Raw genomic sequence first — 21,009 nt, 5'->3', positions numbered from 1 at the left:
TAAGTTATTATGTTCATTTGATCAAGTGTCTTAAAGTAGGTAGCAGTGATTAAGAGCTTAGGTCTGCTTACATGATGTAAAGCAGTTTTGCTTGGACAGGATGTGAACTAGATCTTGGATGGTCCCTTTCACGTTTTACATTCTGTCTGCCATTCGTGCTTGCTTTAGTGAGGGCCTTTTGACTGTGCCCCAGTGCAAACTGTTAACTAGGACTACGTTGGTAGACAGTTAAGGTCTCAACGCTAGGACTGCATGCGCAAATACATTGTCAAGGAAACTGAAATACTCTAGAACAGAACAATTTAGGAAATGAATAACAGTTCACTGGCCAGAAGGCAGGGATCATCTTAATAGGCAGTTGTTACTGAGATGAGGCTATAAACATATAAAAGAATTTTTAAAAGAGAAATTTTGTCACACAGGAAATGTGTTTATATGTGACAGAAATTCAGCAGGAGAACTAAAAATTCAGAGTGGATCTATGGCGAGGGAGAGACACACAAGAAAAAAAAAGTAAGAGATAAATAAAGGAAGGCCAGAGCATGCAAGAATGGGGAAGACCAGCGGGTGTACAGAACAGGGAAGACCAGTGGATTCATGGAACAGGGGAGAGAGTGGGTGCATGGAAAGGGGAAGACCAGTGGGTGCATGGAACAGACCAGTGGGTGCATGGAACAGACCAGTGGGTGCATGGAACAGACCAGTGGGTACATGGAACAGAGTTGACCAGTGGGTGCATGGAACAGGGAAGAGAACATGGAATGGCATTGAATAACTGACTCTTAGCACAACCAATGCCTACTGTGGTTTCTCTTGAGAAATTAATTTCTTCAAGGGGAGAAAAACTTACATATACTCTACATAAACATTTATATATAGGAAGGTACTCATGTGACTAAATGCAATATAAACATATTCAACTGAACATCCCAAAGGAATTATTAAACACACACACACACACACACACACACACACACACACACAGAGAGAGAGAGAGAGAGAGAGAGAGAGAGAGAGAGAGAGAAATCTTAAATCTATTTTCATTAATGCTTATAAAAATTTCTGAACAATTCAGGTACATTTCAATTAATTTTGTCCTATTTTAAAAATTCTTCAATTATGTTTTAAATACAAGAAAATACTCAACCATTTTTCTAATAACGTCTTTTTCTTTCTTCTGCTGAAGGATCGGCTGGAGTGGTGGAAATTCCTCAGTGTTTCGTTTGGTGATCACATGATGCCCAAGGTGGTATGTGGCCTCTACATGAATGGGGGTAAGGATGTCTCGCACGTCTTTCTAAGGGAATTGAAAATAGTGTGTACAAATAAAAGCAGGAAGCATGAATAGAAAAAGTTTCACAAAATCCTTTCCTTCTAAAGGGGGAAAAAAAGGCACACACACACACAATCCACATTTTTTTTCAGTTTTTTTTTAATTAGGTATTTTCCTCATTTACATTTTCAACGCTATCCCAAAGGTCCCCCATACCCACCCCCCCAATCCCCTACCCACCCACTCCCCCTTTTTGGCCCTGGCATTCCCCTGTACTGGGGCATATAAAGTTTGCAAGTCCAATGGGCCTCTCTTTGCAGTGATGGCCGACTAGGCCATCTTTTGATACATATGCAGCTAAAGACAAGAGCTCCCGGGTACTGGTTAGTTTATATTGTTGTTCCACCTATAGGGTTGCAGTTTCCTATAGCTCCTTGGGTAATTTCTCTAGCTCCTCCATTAGGGGCCGTGTGACCCATCCAATAGCTGACTGTGATCATCCACTTCTGTGTTTGCTAGGCCCCGGCATAGTCTCACAAGAGAGAGCTATAACTGGGTCCTTTCAGCGAAATCTTGCTAGTGTATGCAATGGTGTCAGCATTTGGAAGCTGATTATGGGATGGATCCCTGCATATGGCAGTCACTAGATGGTCCATCCTTTCGTCACAGCTCAAAATCCACATTTTAGCAGAATTACTTTTACAAAAATTGAAGCGTATGTTCTTTGTGCACTACAGAAACATCCCTGTGGCTTGTGACAGGATAGAGATTATGAAATGGAAAACTATTACCATATATCTGATGGTATTTGCAGAGGGTGGAATCTCAGCACTTCCCCTTCCATGATATTTTGTATAATTCTTGTATATTGGTATTATAATATGCACATTTTCATTTACATACTCAATAAATAATTTCAAAGTTTTCCTTAACACTTCTATTTCACTTAATAGCCCCATATATGCTTATAGGAAAATAATGTCACTCAATAAGATTTCTGTAAATATCTTGGAACACTTTGTACTCAGTTTGATTCATTCAACTTCATATTTATTATGAAATTTTCTGGTTTTTTAATTCATTTATCATAATGACGTTTTCCCTTTATATTATATAACACCATGACTAGCAATACAGGAATAATGTTAGCATTGCATTTCTAAGTTTATTGAATTTCCTTATTGTGACAGTTTTCTCGTTTGCTATGCTATTATGATTTACACACACACAAAGTGTTTATAGGTTTATTTACCAATGACACAGCAGTGGTAGCCATTACAAAATATTTTGCTTTGAAAACAGTTCTTTTATATGTAGTGGCTTCCTGATCTCTACATAGCATTTCCTGTGCCTACTCTTATAGCTACTTGGTCAAAAATACACTGTTGGATGATTAGGGTTTTAACATTCATTTTACTACATTTCCAATGACAAAGGTGTGCTTACTCCAATACATTATCAGTTCTTACATTTTAATCTTAATTTCTGCAAGCATGCATTTGTTTTATTTCCTCTAGGAATATTTCCCACAAACTTAGAATGTTTAAAAATTATATCTGCATTTTATTATTTACTAATCTCTTCATTAAAATCATGTCATTCCATCTTCAAAACTTATTTTCTAACATATGGTAAAAACGGAAACAATTTAATCAAGTGGAAATAACCTGAAAGCATTCAGGATTCAATTAAATCAGCACTACAGTATATCCAAAAGTTATTCTCAAATTGAAAACACATGCATGTGAGGGGCTAAGGTACACAGCATGGTATTGCTTGCTCAAGACTCACTAGAAAGACAGATTTCCCTTTATTCCTCGTCTGGGGAGGTAATGGGATCTTTACTAACAAAGCAACATGTGAGCTTTTATAACAGAAGTCAACTGAGCACTTCATGAAATAAAATATGTTAAAGACCAATACATGCAATCATGTTGCTAAGCACAACAAAAGCGTAAATGAAAATAACCTCAGAATTTGAGAGGGCAGGTTATGCTCCACAAATGAAGTCCACAAACACAAGGACCAGTTTAGAAAATCTACAGTCTTCATTTTCCTTCATGTTAGAATTGTTACTCTATCTAGAGGTAATCTGAAGAAACAGGCACAGATGTTTGGTGTCCTGTCATCTGCACCATTTAACTATCAAGCTCAGGTTGACTCAACCTTCCTATGTTCTTCAATTTACAAGGTCCATTTTAATAAATTCATTCAACAAGTTTCTTCTGGGCTATCAAAGAAACTCAGTTATTTGCACCCAAGACAGTCAAAAATTTTAACCTGCCACACCCTTGAATGGCTCTAAGGATAGACATAACTGATCCAGTGATGGAAAGAAGGAATAGATGCAGAGACACACATACAGAAAAGCTGGGGTTAGGTGGGCTGTGGACATTCAGGTGGAGTAATGCCACCTACTCAATAACTGAGAATGTTGGTGTATTCATTATGTATAGCAAGGTGTTAGCTTGCCTTGGTAATCTCTATAAGCCAGAAGCCTCTATTGCAGATCATTGCTGTGTTACTCAGATATGAAAATCAATCTAATAAATTTATAAGGGTGGCAAATACTAAATAGTTGTATTTATTCAACATCATTTTCAAAACTACAAATAGAAAGAATACAACTGCTTCTTCTACTCACATAATGGATATTGCTATGTCGTGCTTAAAAATATCTTGTACAAAGGTGGAAAATTGGATTTTAAATCTTGAGTCTGTTAGGTAGAATCTGAGAAGTAGAACTGTCTGTAGGACTGGAAAAAAAGTGTGCGAAACCATGGCCCCAGCTTTCATGATAAGACCTCAATTTAAAAAAAAAAAAACTTGAACAAACAATCATGGGATCCTCCAGCTATCTAAAACAAGATTTAGATGTGTGATATGATGGCTAAATTATCATAGCTATGCCTCCTGACATTAAAATTCACTTTATGATAGAGATAGGTTGTTATTATATAGAAGTATGATTCCTGGGCATTTTCCTGGACATGGGCACTAATAAAGAGTTCTTATCTTGAAAGGGCCTTAGCTTCATTATAATGTCATTTATGTCATGGTTTCGATTTTGAATCGTGCCTTTTAGAAGATCATGGGAAAATGTAGAAGATCATGAGTGGAATTTCTGGTCCACCATGATGTGTGATGGGAAAAGAGTTACTCATTTTACCCTTAAAAACTGTTTGGGGGAAACTTCCTCAGATCTCTCTTTGGAGTAAATACTTTGATTTGCTTTGTTAAATAAACTTCTAGTTAAACTACCTCTTTCTCAACTGAATTATTTGCTTGAAGAAGACTAGAGCTAGAGACCTCATTGCAGGCCCATTTCTATCTGTATAACATTGGCCAGGTTATTTATGTTTTTTTACATTATCTGAAAATGACAGTGGCAATGATAGTGATGATGTATACATACTGTAGGGATGGTCAGATCACATGGTGTGTGTAAAACGCCCAGATGTTATAACCATGTATATATATACACATATATACACATACATATATATGTATATATATATATATATATATATATATATATATATATATATATATATATGTAGCTATATTAGATAGCCAATCAAACACTGAGATTGACTTTAATAAATGTGGAGAAACATGGAGGCCTAGAAAAGTGGGACTTTTTGTCACTCAGAGAACATTAAGTAGAAAATGGTGTTGTAGTGACTATTACACTTATAGTGATCAACGGCATCTGATAAAGCTGGAGCCTTAGCTACAGTGTTCAAGATTCCAGAATACGTTTTTTATTCCTTTATCTACAGATGTTCTTTTAAACATTACTTGGTAAATGATCATCTCAACAGGAAACCTTGACCATATAGGAATGCTGCAAATCAAAACCCAAATCCCAAGTTATCAACTTGTGAAAATGAAACAGCTTGAAGCTCTGAGTATTACAATAGCAAACTTGATTAAATTATTCCCCGGGCACAGGAACTAGACAGCCACTGAATATCCCTCCACATGTCCACTATTTTAATTCTTCTCAACAAGCTTGCATTGACCAAATCACATGGCATCTAATTCATACTAATTTTCCACGAGGTCTTCTCTACATCTGGTGTACATTACTTCTATTATCCCAATTACCTATTAATTATGCTTTTCTCATAATATAAGGAATGTACATGTGCTTTTGTAAACACACACACACACACACACACACACACACACACACACACACATAACTTGTTTAATTCAATCAGCTCTACCTAAAGACAGAAACTAAAACATTACAAATACCTTAGAGTTACTGAGTAAGTATTTGAGAGGAATAACATGAATTTGCTTAGAAGTGTATTTATGAAATGGCATATGCTATTTGTTAAACATAATGAAAATTCTATGCCATGTTTTTATCTGAATTTTCATAAAATAGTATCCACAAGAATCCAGATTAGCTTGTGTACTGGCTAGTTTTGAGTGTCAACTTGACACAGGCTGAAGTTATTAAAGAGAAAGGAGCTTCAGGTGAGGAAATGCCTCCATGAGATCCAGCTGTAAGGCATTTTCTCAATTACTGATCAAGAGGGGGAGAGCCCCTTGTGGGTGGGACCATCTCTGGGCTGGTAGTCTTGGGTTCTATAAGAGAGCAAACTGAGCAAGCCAGGGGAAGCAAGCCAGTAAGTAACATCCCTCCAGGGCCTCTGCAACAGCTCCTGATTCCTGACCTGCTTGAGTTCCAGTCCTGACTTCCTTTGGTGATGAACAACAACGTGGAAGTGTAAGCTGAATAAACCCTTTCCTCCCCAACTTGCTTCTTGGTCATGATGTCTGTGCAGGAATAGAAACTCTGACTAAGGCAGTGTGTGCCTAAAATTAGCCAAAGTCTGTATTCTTTTTCTTTCAGAGAACTCTGTAGGTCTGACCAAGTTGACAACTAAACTGCAGGTTCACATCTTCTCATTTTACTTAAGTACTAGAAAAAAATATTTTAAATAGATCTGGTCAAAATAGGAAGTTAGTCAGCCATAAACATTTGAAGATATTTACTAATACATCCATTCTGCACAGGAAGAGTCAATAGATACAAGGCTATTTTAGCACTTCTGTCCCGGTCTATCAAGCATGAATCCACATAGATGTGTGAGGATAATCATTTTCCCACATTCATGGGCAAGTACAGAGGGAGGAGGGCCATGTCACTAGCACTGGAGAAGCCTATGGAGGTGCTTTTAAGAATAATGCCTTTATTGACATACCATTTACATGTCATACAAATCATCTCGTTAAAGCATAAAAACTTTGATGTTTAATATATGCTGAGAGATACAACCACTGCCACACACACACAAACACGCAAACACATACATACATACACAAACACACGCTAATTTTCACCAGGCCCTAAAAAAAAATAACCCTATCTTTTCTCAATTATTTCCATATGATTTTTTTCTCTTTCACCCCTCAGCTATCACACAAGTCTAATTGTAAGGTACTGAATTACTGGATTTCAGAATGTTGATGGTGACAGGCCTTCCTGTTACCCTTCTCCAAGTATAGATTAGTATATGCCCATGATTAACTGATAATTTATTTGAGAAGTTAAATATGTCTTCATCTCAGCAAGGTAACAACTGAACAATAGAGTGTTCCAAGTAAAAGTTGTTTTTTTTTTTTTTTTGCAGTATTTGTTTTTCTGAACTTATAGAAATTATGTATTTGGTTGCTAGGGGCCAACCACTCTGTACTCGTCTTGATGACTCTCCTTCAGGTGACTGATATAGTGTCTGTTAGTAAATGGCATAGAATCTGTCTTCAACCACCTCTGATGGAAACATTACTCTGACCTTGGTGATATCAGTAGTCTTTTCTGTGTCAATGCTTGCAACCTATGATCCATCAATCCTCTCTCCACAGCAGCCAAAGTGCTTTTCATACTGAAGTCACATATACTCAGCTCAAATTTCTACCATAAATCTCCAGCTCACTAGAGAAAAACTCACAGATACCCTCAGGTCTGTCTGCAAGTGTTCTCCCTTCATCCCCACTCTTCACTTTTGTTAGTCAACCTCACCTCTCTATTGTCCCCCAAACCAACCTGCTATCTTCTTGTCCTGAAGCATTTGAAAACTGGGTCCCAGAACCTTCTGCTCCTTTGTCTGAGATTCTCACATGTACCATGCAGGGACTTGATCAAACAGCAGATCTCCATAGCTTCTGCAGGTCTGTGCAGTCAATAGCTCTACCTACAGTCCACCATATTGTTTGAGAAGTCTTATACATATTGCTGCTATACACTGAAGTTAGGGGCCACAGCCTTGCTTTTTTTGCATGGGGGAAAAATCCTCAATCCTTCAATCTTTCCTTAGATATCACCTTCTAAATGAGCCCTACTCTTATGTATATTGTTCCTACTTATGTCCACCTCCCAACCAGCATCTCACTCTCTCCTGTCCTCGGCTCCTCCTCCTTCACTTGTTTTCCCTTGTCTGTATAATCTTGTAGAATACTGGAGCTTTCTTTCCCAGCATGCTTTTGTTTCTTACCACCAGCATAGAAACTGCATGAAGGGTGTGATCTTGCTATTTTTTAGTCACTGATAATGTATAAGAGTCTCAAACAGAAGCTGACACAATCTATTTAATAAACACCCAGTGGCACCCAGAGAACTTAGTGAAAGAGAAAATTGAGCTTTAATTGGTATCCACTAGCAGGGAGTCCTGAATGCTGAGTGTCCTGAGCCTGAAATCAAGACTCTAAAGACTACTCTAAAGATTTAATTTTATTTGTATTTGTTATTCATGTGTGACACAAGTGTGTGTGTGTGTGTACATGCATCTGTGTGTGTGGGAGTCATGGAAGGCCATACAAGGTCATATCGTCTGGAACTAGACTTATGGGAGGTCGTGAGTTATGTGTTGGGAACTAACCTCTGGTCCTTTGGAAGAACAACAAGATTAACAAGTTGAGCTACCTCCCCAATGCCCCTGAATACTATATCAAGATATGTTCGCACATTTAATCTTGAGGGGCTCTAGGTCAAATGCATACATTCTGATACCAGATATCTTTTACGGAACACAAGAACTAGCCAGCCAATCTGACCACTGCCCATCTTCTTTGTTTCATCAGGAAAAAGGGAGAGAGAGAGAGAGAGAGAGAGAGAGAGAGAGAGAGAGAGAGAATAAGATGTGGGGTTGCTATCCTGTGCTTTAAACTGTGAACAATAAGAATGCTAATGTCTCCTAATGGTGTGGGCCACCAGACAGGCAGGGGTAGGAGACTGCACTGACACTTGTACAATAGCTACAGCTCCTTGCCGGAACTCAAAGCTGAAACTGTTGCTTCTGTGGTTCCTACGTCTTCTCTGGGTTTGTTGTAAATGAAGGTTGAAGTTGCTTATGTAACTTAGGAAAGAAAAAAACGGAGAAAACAATGACTTTTTTTAAGCTCCACATAGTGCATGCCCCATCGCATCACTAGATACTATAATTAAATGTTTGCCATAGAATAGGAGGACTTGGGATGCAATTAAATGCTGGAGAGTCTGCCTAGCCCACTGTTATTGCTCTCCAGCCTTACAATAGCAATACTAATAGTAATAATAATAATAATAATAATACATTCATGATAGGGCCCAACATCAACAGTGCCCCTCATTATCACAAAAGCCATGGCAATTCTGAGTGGACACATGACACAGATCGTGGAAACTTCTGCTAAGCTCTAATTCTACTCCAAATGTGCTCTGAAGAAAATGTACAATTTGGATGATCCAGTCCTTTATTACTAGGAACAACGCCAGGGAACAGGACAAAATAAATCAAACTCAAATTGCTGCTATTTTTGCAACTTAAACACAACCTGTTTCCTTGAGAACATCTAAAGGTGGTCCTCATGTTGCCCTGAAAATGGCCTCAGCCCTTCTCTCTGTAATTGACTAATATAAGTCAAAACGCATCTGTGAAGGAAGAAAATAAAAGAGCCTCTCGTATCCATGCCACCTAACCGATGGCTACATAAATACTGTTCTATGTGTTTGGCTCTGACCCATCTTACAGCTTTACTCTAGCATAATAAACCCTGTGAAGGGAGATGGGGAAATGGCCTGTTAGTGCTCTCAGAAGACACAGTGAACCAGTCTTGATGCTTGTTTGCCTTTCCTGGAGTAAGTATCTTAGGGAATATTATATTCTAAGCTGAGGCTACTATTCCAAATCCCAGAAAGGGCTCCTAGGAATAGTTGGGCTTCCTTGTGACAATAGATTTTCTGATGGAATACATGATTCCCCAGTGGGGGTGGGGGGGAACCTGGCACAGCAGCAGATGCTAAAATTTAACCAACGTGAGGAGCATGGTGCTTGGCTCGGGAATGAGTGTTTTCATAAAAGAAACATGAAATTTGCTGTGCTTTGGCAGGATTATCCACCCCCGAACCATCATGAGAGCTGTCATCCTGGCCCACAAATGAGCCTTACCGAGCCTCAATTGCACAAGCTCCCATTGACACCCCAACAAAGCTGCAGCGAGGACTAATAGCCCCAATGCATTCGTGCTGGCTTCTGCCTAGCTGAGGTCATGAAAAGCAAACTAACATCCCCAAACACACCATAGAAACCATCTGAGGCTCTGCAGAACAATACAGGTACATTTCCAAACAACTGGGTAAAGGAGCACAGGGAATAGCAATCAGAGGAAGAGAAAGTCTCTGGATGCAAGGACACAGACAAATGTGATAGATGAAGATAAAGATACATCCAGAAATAGACTTTGCATCCTCCAGGTTGATGCTGCCTAATGTTTTAACCGGGACAGGAAGCTAACAGCCCATAAACACACAGTAACTTGCTGCCGCATGGACAATTGGGATGTCTGTATTTCATCGTTAAGTAGTTTCCCTTACCCGCATGAATGCCTGGTGTGTCCTACATTTCTCTCCACTGCTTGAAACTCGTATGCTTCCTGTAATCACGTCAGAAGTCCCATTAGAGAAGAAATAAAATCTTGACGGAGACTCTGCCTTCCTGTGCACATCCAAGCTCACATTGTAAAACAAAACTGCAAAAACAGAGAAAGCATCGTGATTAGCATCCATTCCTAAGGCACTGAGGTATTAGCAGTTACAAGTCAACCAGGAAGTTCCCTGAGTTCTTTCCTTGGATCAGTGTGAAGCAGATAAACTGAAGTATGAAAAAAGAAAGAAATAAAATATTCTTTAAAATTATATTTAATAAAATAAAAAATTATTAACTTATTTTCCAGTTATCTTTATTAACACCTTTAGTTATTTGCTTAATCTTTTCACATATAAGAATGAGAAAACCACACAAAAATCTTGGCTAACCGAACGAGTCTGTTTGTCTATGCATCAGCCAATGACAGAAGTGTGTCTAGAGCCGTGAGCTCCAGCATCTCTCAGGATGAATCTGTCTTGTACAATAGCTGACTTGTGTGGTGCATGCCTAATGTCTAATATAGTATGGGTCCCTTAATTTTGTGTTTCTTATTTGAAAGTTTGATATTTTATTTAATTTTCCTATATAAAATGAACAACCAGGTCAAAACCCAAAAATTTATAAAATGGCTTACTAAAAAAATACCTTCCTTTCAGTCCAATCACCAATTATTCATTCTTTGTGACTTTACTGCTCATGGTTTGACCCTCTAAAGTTAATCTAAAATGAAAATGAGAAGTATATAATCTTTCTCTCAAATATTCTAGTGGTTTAGGGGTGGTTAAAATCCGACATAGTTAATATTTAGCTGAAAAACAAGATCCTTGGATCAAAAAAGAAGAGGGGGATTTTAAAAGCCATAAAATCATCAAAGCAGATTATAGCTAGGAAGTAAGCCTCATTTCCTGACTCTAAAAGGGTTCTTTACAAAGTGACTTGAGAGCAGTCCTCCACTGAGTTGCCCTCACTGCACAGGAGTAATGATATCTAAGTAAATTTAAAAAAAAAATATATATATATATATATATATATAATTTCTGCAACATTCATTTACATCTGAAAAGAAACATACTTTTCTGAAGGTATTTTGCCCACAATGTATGCATCAAACTTGTTAGTCTTACATTCATTTTCAAATAAACCTTTCAACCATCATTTAATTTAGAAAATAAAGTCTAAATCAATTGAATTCAAAATTACAATAACTGTAATATAATTACCTAGAAAGCAAGAGAGAGTTGCAACTGAAGTAACCATTTTCAAATTTATCACCTGAGTCCAGAGCAAAGGTAAAGGAGGGACTACAAATGTATTCCCCTCAAGAGGCAGAACATAATGACCTCACCAAGCTACCATGTGGGTTATTCTTACCAGAGCCGCTTTCATAAGAACACTGTGATTATTTGTGTTTCATATATTCATTTTCAGACATTAAGAAACAGATCTAGTGCAAAGGAGTTGGAAGAACAAGGAGACAGCCGCATCCACTCTGTGTATCTTTCAGATAATCCATCCGCTTGTCTATGCTAATGTGTAATTCACTCTGGGGTCACACTCCCCAGGTGCCAATAACCAGATGAAGCTTTGCCCATCTTTTTATTACTTCAGCTTTGGCCAGGGCTTTTCAAGAGCATTATTAAAAAATGAGTCTCATAAAGTACAGATGCTGGGTTCATGCTGCCCATTACATAACAAAATTGCTCAGACTGGAACCTCTATTACACATCAAAAGTTTGGCTCCATAAGCAATTGGCAGCCTCTGTGATCTTTATATAACAGCAGCCTATTCAGTTGTTGCTCAATCAATTTCACAAGTGACTAATATCCAAACGATGATAACCCCAGGTAGAAGTATGACTTACTGGGGGCCATTTTCATTAGTAACTATTCTAAAGGCTGCTCTCTCTCTCTCTCTCTCTCTCTCTCTCTCTCTCTCTCTCTCTCTCTCTCTCTCTGTGTGTGTGTGTGTGTGTATGTGTGAAAGTTAGCATTAACTACCCTCTTGAATGATCCATATTAATGCTATATTCTCTATGGCAGTCAATTGAAGAGTTCCCTATAAATGGAAAAGGGGCACAGTTCTCAGAGCTGAGGGTGGCAGCATATTACATATACTAAATCCAGGTCCAGCCTCCAGAGAAGCATCTTTAATTATTCAAATATAACAGCATACACTTTAGATGAAGACCCTGTGCCTCTTACTCCTTCATACCTATGCTATGCTCCAGGTTTTACAAGCTCAGTAGCGTTGAGGGTGTAATTCAGTGATGTGACACCTACACAGCATCCCCAAGGCTCTATGTTCTTTCTCCATTTCTGTGGAAAAGGCAGTAGTAACAATAAAAACATTTCAAGAGGAGCCCTGTCAAGCAGGGGAGCTGTGGTGCCCTCGTTTGATTCTGAAGATTTCACAGGTTACACACAGAGGGTTCACCTTAAATTAACGCAGCAAGGGGTGGCCTTAGCTCCTCCTCTTGAGTTATGCACTAAACCTCCTTTGTGCCTCATATGCTGGCTAGAACAAATTGAGAACAACAACAACAAAAACAAGACAGACAAGAGGTGCATATCAAAAGATTGTTCCATTCTGCTCTAAAGAAATGTCAAATGCTCATGATAATGGATGATGAGGGCACACAATTGACTCCTGGATTACAGAATGAGTGTATGGTATTAGTTCTGTGGGCTGTGCTTACCGATGTAGCCTGGGACCTCTTTGCCTTTATATGAGAAACACAGTGTAAGATGCATGCACACAGATGGAAGTCCATTTTCAGTACAGTCAAACTTTGTCCTATTTACAGACTCAGGATGGCTTAAAGATGCTTCAACAATCACTACAGGCCTTGTCCTAAGAAGGCAATAAAATTATTAATATTAGTTATAGAATAATCTTACTGTAAAGACAGTAATTACATTTGTTCCCAACAAACAAGCAACGTCATTAAAATGCTTACTTAGTGGTATGTACATACATGCATGATTATATTTTGTGTACAGATTAAGAGAACTTTTCACTTAAATCTATAAAACCATTAGCTTTATCTGATGGTCTGTTTAATTATGTCTAAACAAGGTGAGAAAAAATATCCCAAAGTTTAATGATAGGACTCCAGGATACCAAAAGGAGCATCATCAAGGCCGTTGCTTTTAAAACCTGCCGCCCACACTCTACAATTAGGCCCAACTGTCATTAAGGAGTGACACACATCAACCTCACCTTAGCAACACTGCAGAATCAGATTGAAATGCACCAACGGCTACATCTGCAGAATAGTAATAATAATAAAAAAATAATAAATCAACAGGGTAGATTACCAATCACTATTAGTTAAAGAGAATAACCTTGCAGCAGCAAATACTAATCATCACATTTCAACTGTATCAAAATAGCATTTACAGAAACATAATTGGGAACGGCAAGCTCGCATCCTCAGATCCATTTCATGATATGTCTGAATCTACGCACCCAGAAGTAGCAGCAGCAATCGTTTTATAAGAAAGAAATGAAACGGGATGCTAGATGCTTGCAACAGGGCTGCCAAACAAAATATAAAGCTTTAAGCCGGAAGCATTCCTCCAGAAGGCGCCTTTCACGTCTTTCAAAACAGATATCTCCTTGCTTTTCATCACGTTTGATTGGTTTCTTACGTACTTCTTTTCTTTCTCAAGAACACAATTATGAGTAATCTGAAGTCCTTCACATTGGCTTTCTATGTTCACACTAAAGCAGCATCCCACAAAAAAATTTTTTTCCTTCCCAGACCTGAAAATGGACATATCTACTCACCAACATATCCATTGTTGTCTGCATCAATTTGTCCTGAGATAGATTGTCCAAACATCCTTAATGATTTGCTGATTTGCTGTCCTTCAATTCTCTAGGAAAAATAAAGGGGCTGTGTTGTGTAATCTTGTTGGGAATATCTAATATTTCCAAGATTTTACTTAGTTAAATAATGGATCTTCTCAGGCTTGTCTTAGCACACTGACCAAGAAAACACATTCTTACACTTTAAGAGATGTAAAATTTCCCACCTTTAAAAACACCTGAAATCTATTTTGTTACAAAAACTTTATGTTGTGAAAAAGGCAATATTTTATAGGATAATTTTTAGTGTTTCCAAAACAATTACTTATTTCTTGTCTTTGAATTTTTTCAAGTTCTGCTTTTACTTCCATAATCAACATTAATAAATAAACAGAGATTTTGAAAAATAAGATATCTATTACTCTTTATCATATATTACTATTCAGATGTCTGATGAAAACCTACTGGTTTCGACAGATTGCTCCTTTCCGTTCAAGAACACTCCACACCTCAGTCTGCTCCATCTATTTAATTTCATGTCCAAACACTGAATTAGAAATACATGGGTACTATTCACAGGAAGAAAAAAATCAGTCTTTGACTTGACATATACCTAACTTTTAAATTAAATTTAGAGGGTCACTTGCCTATTTTTGGTCACACCAAAATAATGTTAGCTAGCAAATCTCTGAAAAAAATCTTTCTTAGAATGTAGGTCTTTTTCTACACTGAAATATCTGGAGGTGTCAAGATATAGAATTGAAATGAGAGTTTTGTCATAAATTTGTATTAAGATATTATTAGTTTAACTATTATACTTAGAAAGAAACATGGTCTCATGAATGCATTTCACTCCCTGTGCTAGCTCTGTAAAGCATAAAGCTTTACCTGCGCTTGGTATCCAAGTGGGCAAAGTTGGGAAATAATGGCCATTGCCTCAAAAACACAGATGTGCTGTCACACATAAGGACAAGAAAAAAAATGGAATGGAACACTAGTGGCAATAAAGGGTTTAAAGAAAATTGTATTGAGAGTTAAAATAAGATCACATACCAATATTATGTGGTGAAATAAAAATGTTACATATTTGAGAGAGACAACAAGTCCACGTTACCAGACAAATACTGAGGGTACTTTAGTCTCTGATGTTCCTGTGCAAGTCTGAAGAGCATCTTACCTGTGAGTAGGTGGAGGAGATTCCATCGACTCGGCCATTGTAAATGTAGACAGCACCTCTCAAGTCGTCTTCTTGTGGTGCACCAATAGCAATATCTGTCGGATTTAAATCATGAAAATATTAAAACTCTTGATGCAAAGGATGAACTTGGAAAGCTAGCCTTCATGATTCTGAATGCATGTGTCATAATATGAAGACTCCCTCTATGTTTTAAATTAGATATTTTCTTCATTTACATTTCAAATGCTATCCCAAAAGTTCCCCAGACCCTCCTCCCCACCCCATTCCCCTACCCACCCACTTCCACTTCTTGGCCCTGGCATTCCCCTGTACTGAGGCATATAAAGTTTGCAAGACCACGGGGCCTCTCTTCCCAATGATGGCCGACTAGGCCATCTTCTGATACATATGCAGCTAGAGACACAAGCTCCAGAGGTACTGGTTAGTTCATATTGTTGTTCCACCTATAGGGTTGCAGACCCCTTTAGCTCCTTGGGTGCTTTCTCTAGCTCCTCCACTGGGGGCCCTGTGATCCATCCAATAGCTGACTGTGAGCATCCACTTCAAAACTCCCTCTTATAAGGAAATACAACCACTATGCCAGGAAAACAAAAAACAAAAAACTAACTACATGAGCTTCAAGATTATGCATAATATTTTGCGTATGGAAAATACCAGAGTGGGTGGTTTTGCAGCACACTCTGTCATAACGGATAAGCGTACGGGGGCTGCAAACATACCTCTTGACACCTCAGCTCTGTCGCTGTGCCCTGCTGCTCTGTATGTCCCCAGTGTTTATTCTATGTGTCTTGCTTCCCACTCATGGAATGAGAGCACACAAAGACAAATGTGCTTGGTATGAGAGGATGTAACACATCAAATGCATATAACAGCATCTGGCGTGTTATAATGGGAGACTGTATGACCACAGGAACCTTAGTTTTGAATCTCTAGACTTTTCTATTATAGTAAAATGGTTTCTGAATCCATTCTTCTTCCAGTAGTGGTAATTAGAGATACACACACATACAAATAGAATTTCAGAAAATGTCTTGTTTGTAAAATAATGACAGAATGAATTTATTGTGATTAATGTTGAATTTATGACACTGGGATTAAAACATGGAAAAAAACAACTCAAGAGTAACAAACATGCTGACTCATCTCATTGCTTAAGTGATGTAAATACATGTAACACGAAGAAGAAAATTAACATTCCATAGCTGCAAGAACATGTCATTGTTATACCACATGATGCTATGGAGGCATATTAATGCACTTAATAATATGCAGTGTTTTAATTATTTTAACTGATATCTGAAGAACAGAAAGTTTATTTTCATGATATTACTTATTGTCTCAATTTTTTCACAACTACAGTGGTAATTTTGACTGCTATTTAAGACAAACCATATTTTAATTATCAGTGGCAATATCAAGAAGATTCAATTCCAAGGCATGAAAATAAACATTAAAAACTTACTTTCTAAATTGTAGGAAGTTATTGCACTCTGGGAAACCATATACTCTCCTCTAACACATATTTATCCTATGTGTGCAGTTTCATGGGCCCAGTTAACTCCCAGTAGTAGGCTGAGAGCAGACAGGTGCAGAGGAAGGCATTTCTACTGCAAGCCTGATGTCTAGGGCAGGATGCATGGTTAAGACAGTGCCATTTATTAATCATGTAAATGCTTCAAGGTCAATTGGTGGATAGCCACTACTCTGCCCCTCACCAATGCTATGACTTTTGCTGGGTCCTTGCCAGATCCTAGAGCAAAGCAGCTCCAGACAGTACTCCAGGCATAGCAGGGGGCACCAGAACATGCTCCACTTTCACCTCCAGACTCAGTTGGGTTTGCTCAGTTTCTGGGCTGTACTGGTAGTTAAATATCATGCTCCAATGATATAGACACCTCATAATTTCTTTCTAATATCAGGATCATTTTTAAATAGTAAAATGATGGATATCAAGAGTTGATAAGCATCATTTTAGAGATGAGTAAAGAATGATGCTACTTATAATCAATGGTACCTTTAGAACCAATAAAAATGCTTTGAATAACCCCCTCTAATTAACTGTGATAAAGATTAATAACTGACATAACATTTTCAAAATCTAGGTGGCATATCATTCTGGTTCCTCTTTCAACAAAAAGGTGAACAAGCACAAAACTACAATCACATTTGCTTCCTTGAGCTATTTTAAATGTAGAAATTAAGTACCAAACTAGAGATTTTTAATTACCTTCAAAGCCGTCATTGTCAATGTCGCCAAGATTCGCTATAGACTCCCCAAATCTTGCAGCATATTTGTCACTTCCGACAAGGACCCTTTCCATTTCAACCATCACAGCTCCCTAGATGAGGATGGAAAGAGAGGTGTCATTATAAAGCCGCCTGGCAACTTGTCACGTGCTTTACTGCTATAATTGGATATGGATTTTTCTAATGCATCAAACCACAGAGAGAGCTTCAGTACACACATCCCAGTTCAATTCAATAAATATTTATTAAGTCAACACATAGAATAGTGTGATTAGAGCTCAGAGGACATGGGAAATTGTCGAACCCAAGATCCCCAGCTTTGAAAATCCAATAAATCATTTTAATAATTCAATTTAACAAACATTTATTGAGCTCTTGCTAAAGACAATGCACTCACTGGGCAGAGTGAACCAGTGAAAGGGGCCATGGAGGAGTATATGTAAGCAACACCCTGCTTCCTCCAGGAACCATGGATACAAGACGGGCTTTATACAAGCATGCACATGACTTACACGTACAAATTACTTTTGCACTAATGAGAAGAAGGGAGAATAGTTCTAACTGAAGCAAGGAAGGAATTCCAATAAGGAGCAGAATGGAAAGACGACCTGAGAGAGACTTCACAAAGGGACATGTAAGGTGGCTACTGCAAGGAAAGTGTGACTGTGATCTACAGAAAACAGCTACATATGTTTATTAATTAATAAACATATATAATGAACATGACAGCAAAAGACACATTGCTGTCTTACAGTATATAGCAAATGGATTAAAAGGGAAATTTACTCTTTCTGAAGCAAAGGATAGCAAGCCATGGAGGTCTCTGAGATAACAGATGATGTGACCTAAGCTGCCCTTTGGAACCTTATCTAAGCAGCAGTGCACTTATCATCATCTTTGAAGCTGAAGGTGAGCTGTTATTGTATATAGGATGAACTGTCCAAGTATGCTGTGAGAATGAGCTCTGAGTCACAACTGGGATTATTCTCAGCTTTTTTTGATAGTATTTCCCATTCCAGATTTTCACTAAGGCTCATTTTTGTTCTAAATGAATTTAAAATTTGAATCTATCTCTACAGATGTAATCACTATCATTGACATGGAATGGGATTAAATCCAAGGACTGAAGGATACAATGGGCTGGCGCCTTAGGAAATGACTAAAGGGAAGAGAGGCGGGGTTTCTGTGAAGACATGTGATGTATACCCTCAAGACAATGCCGACTTAGAAGAGTTCCAGGAGAATATGTGGTAATTGCTCCTGTTCAAGTAGCCTACAGTCATCAAGAATAGCAACTAAGTGCTCACTGAGGACCCCTGAGAGCTATTTAATAGATTAGGTCAAAACCCAAGTCCTTCAAATAACCTTCTTTCTTTCAGTTCATTGACAATAATTCTGGAGTGTCTGCTGATCTAGGACTTGTATGGGCCACAAAACAACAAGGGTAAACAAAACAGATGAGTCCTATCCTGAGCACAGGCAATGACAAATGGGGGAAAGAAACTGTTGTGTTTCTTAGCGGCTAGTGCCATTTCAGAGAGTTTAGAAATAGGTAAGTGCAAAGAGAAGAATAGAAATCCACACTGTGGGATCTAAAAATGGCATCCAGTTACTAAGCCGATCTGTGTTCCACAGCAGTGCGTCTGGGTCAGTCAGAGGGAAGGGCAGCCTAGTGACTGGTCCTTTGCTCTCTGAGCATTCCCTTTATCTGTTTTCATATGTGGATGGTCTAAGATTTCTGTGGAGGAAAAAATGTTCTTTTATTTTAGCAATGATTTTTACTGTTAAACTACTTTTAAAACATTTCCTTGTTTAAAATATACCAGATATTTGCCACAAGGGAAAAATGAGAGATACTTGCTGACTAAGGGTAAGTGAATACAAGGAAGGGCATCTGTGAGTGGGGACAACTTCACATCTATGAAATGTGAAGTACAATTGTTTTCATGCTGCCATTAATGATATCTGAGACAATCCTATACAGAGAACAATATATTTTAGTTTAAAGAAAGTTCGGGAACCTCTGCATCTGTAACCCTCTAGTCTATTTTCAGAACTTTAAGACGTCCACCCTGGAACCCTAGAAGCCTTTTCTTTTGCATTGTGTAGAGTTTAGCATAACATTGGAAGTGAAAACTTATTAAATTTTCTGAAAAACTTTGAGTGAGCAAGGTTACAAGTGCACTTTACTAAATCGTGACTAAAAGATGCTGTGTCCTAGAAAGTGAACCTGCTTTCTTACAAGCCCAGTCTTATTTTCAAACCAAAGGACCAAATATTGCTCATGACTTAAAATGAATAATATTCAGTAAATATCTAACTTAATAATGTAGCCACTTCAGAATAAGTGATGCCAATCTCATATTATTTTAGAATCTAATCCAACTGAAGTGTGCAATAGTTTTTTATCAACAGACTTTATTTCTGTTTGCAAATGAAGAAGTTGAAAATATTGAATGCTTCATCTATTCCTAATAACTTACTAAGTTATATAAGAATGATAATTATTGAGTTATACAAACATCTGCTTTGAAGTATCTGCAAAAACCATTCTTCCAAATTATATTTGTGTGAAAATTAAACTAAAGGAGGTTTTAATTACTAGAGTGAACTCGCACAGGCTGTGCCCATAGATTCCTTTGTGTTCTGTCTCAGGTTTCTGGAATAGTTACTCATTGGCATGCTTGGTTTCATTTTCGGAGCGTCAATACAACAGTAGAAATTTTACTTTGGTCCATCAAATAAGCTTAAGACTATCCATCTATGGCCTGACAAAGGTGCTCAGTGGATAAAAGTGCTTCTTGTATGAGTCTCATGATCCAAGTTGGATCTCAGGAATATGCAGTAGAATGAGAGGCCTGCTTTGCTCTGGCCTCCACGTATGTACCATGGCACGGAGAAGCATGCATGAACATGCGTCTTGCACTTGTGTACATGAACACACTAATTTCAAAAAGAACCTGTAATCTCATAACTCTAAAGTAAGAGCAGATTCAGTCTGAATTATAATTCACGTATGACTTCCAGTTTGGGGACAATCAGACATACCATGCCAGAGTTGATGTACACGAATACTCTTCCTTCCTCCCTGATGGTGCTCTGCATGGGAGCTCCAACAAGGAGATCTGAGAAGCCATCTGCATTGAGGTCCACAGCGCAGACAGAAGCTCCAAAGTATGAGCCAAGCTGTTCCAAAGCAAAGAATATATGCAATGAGAATACACGGCACTATTCATAGAAGCCCCCAGCAACACCAAAAGCAGAAATGTATTTACCTTTTTACCTTTCATTTCATATACGATGTTCAGTTCGTTTTCATCAATGCTAAATATATATGCCTGCAATTGGGGGAAAGAATCCAAAGACATTTACTTTCTTATCAAATTTTCTCTTAAAAATAATCCAACTTATTTGTTTAATAAAAATATCAATCTCTACAACACGTAAATGGACAAACATAAAATATCAAGTGTTTAATAAAATTGTTACCACTACAAATTTTAAAAATGATATGTAATATTAATATTTACATTGATATGCTTGACTTGAAACCCTATCA

General features: G+C 37.9%; 1 protein-coding gene across 1 annotated transcript in view; it reads right to left on the bottom strand.

Annotated features, from left to right (window-relative positions):
* The window catches only part of Itga4 (integrin alpha 4), a 77,689-nt gene that overhangs the window by 30,833 nt on the left and 25,847 nt on the right, over positions 1-21,009 (bottom strand). The window contains exons 8-16 of the mRNA NM_010576.4: positions 20,726-20,788; positions 20,499-20,636; positions 17,431-17,542; positions 15,183-15,277; positions 13,985-14,075; positions 13,415-13,460; positions 12,891-13,045; positions 10,143-10,297; positions 1,148-1,297 (exon numbers count right to left, since the gene is read on the bottom strand). Of these exons, the coding sequence (NP_034706.3) occupies positions 1,148-1,297; positions 10,143-10,297; positions 12,891-13,045; positions 13,415-13,460; positions 13,985-14,075; positions 15,183-15,277; positions 17,431-17,542; positions 20,499-20,636; positions 20,726-20,788 (1,005 nt within the window). The remainder of the gene's footprint in view (positions 1-1,147; positions 1,298-10,142; positions 10,298-12,890; positions 13,046-13,414; positions 13,461-13,984; positions 14,076-15,182; positions 15,278-17,430; positions 17,543-20,498; positions 20,637-20,725; positions 20,789-21,009) is intronic.

The sequence above is a fragment of the Mus musculus genome, chromosome 2 (assembly GCF_000001635.26).
Source record: "Mus musculus strain C57BL/6J chromosome 2, GRCm38.p6 C57BL/6J".
NCBI classification, from domain to species: domain Eukaryota; kingdom Metazoa; phylum Chordata; class Mammalia; order Rodentia; family Muridae; genus Mus; species Mus musculus.
Note: the sequence above shows the minus strand (reverse complement) of the source record. Positions and strands in the feature narration are given on the sequence as shown.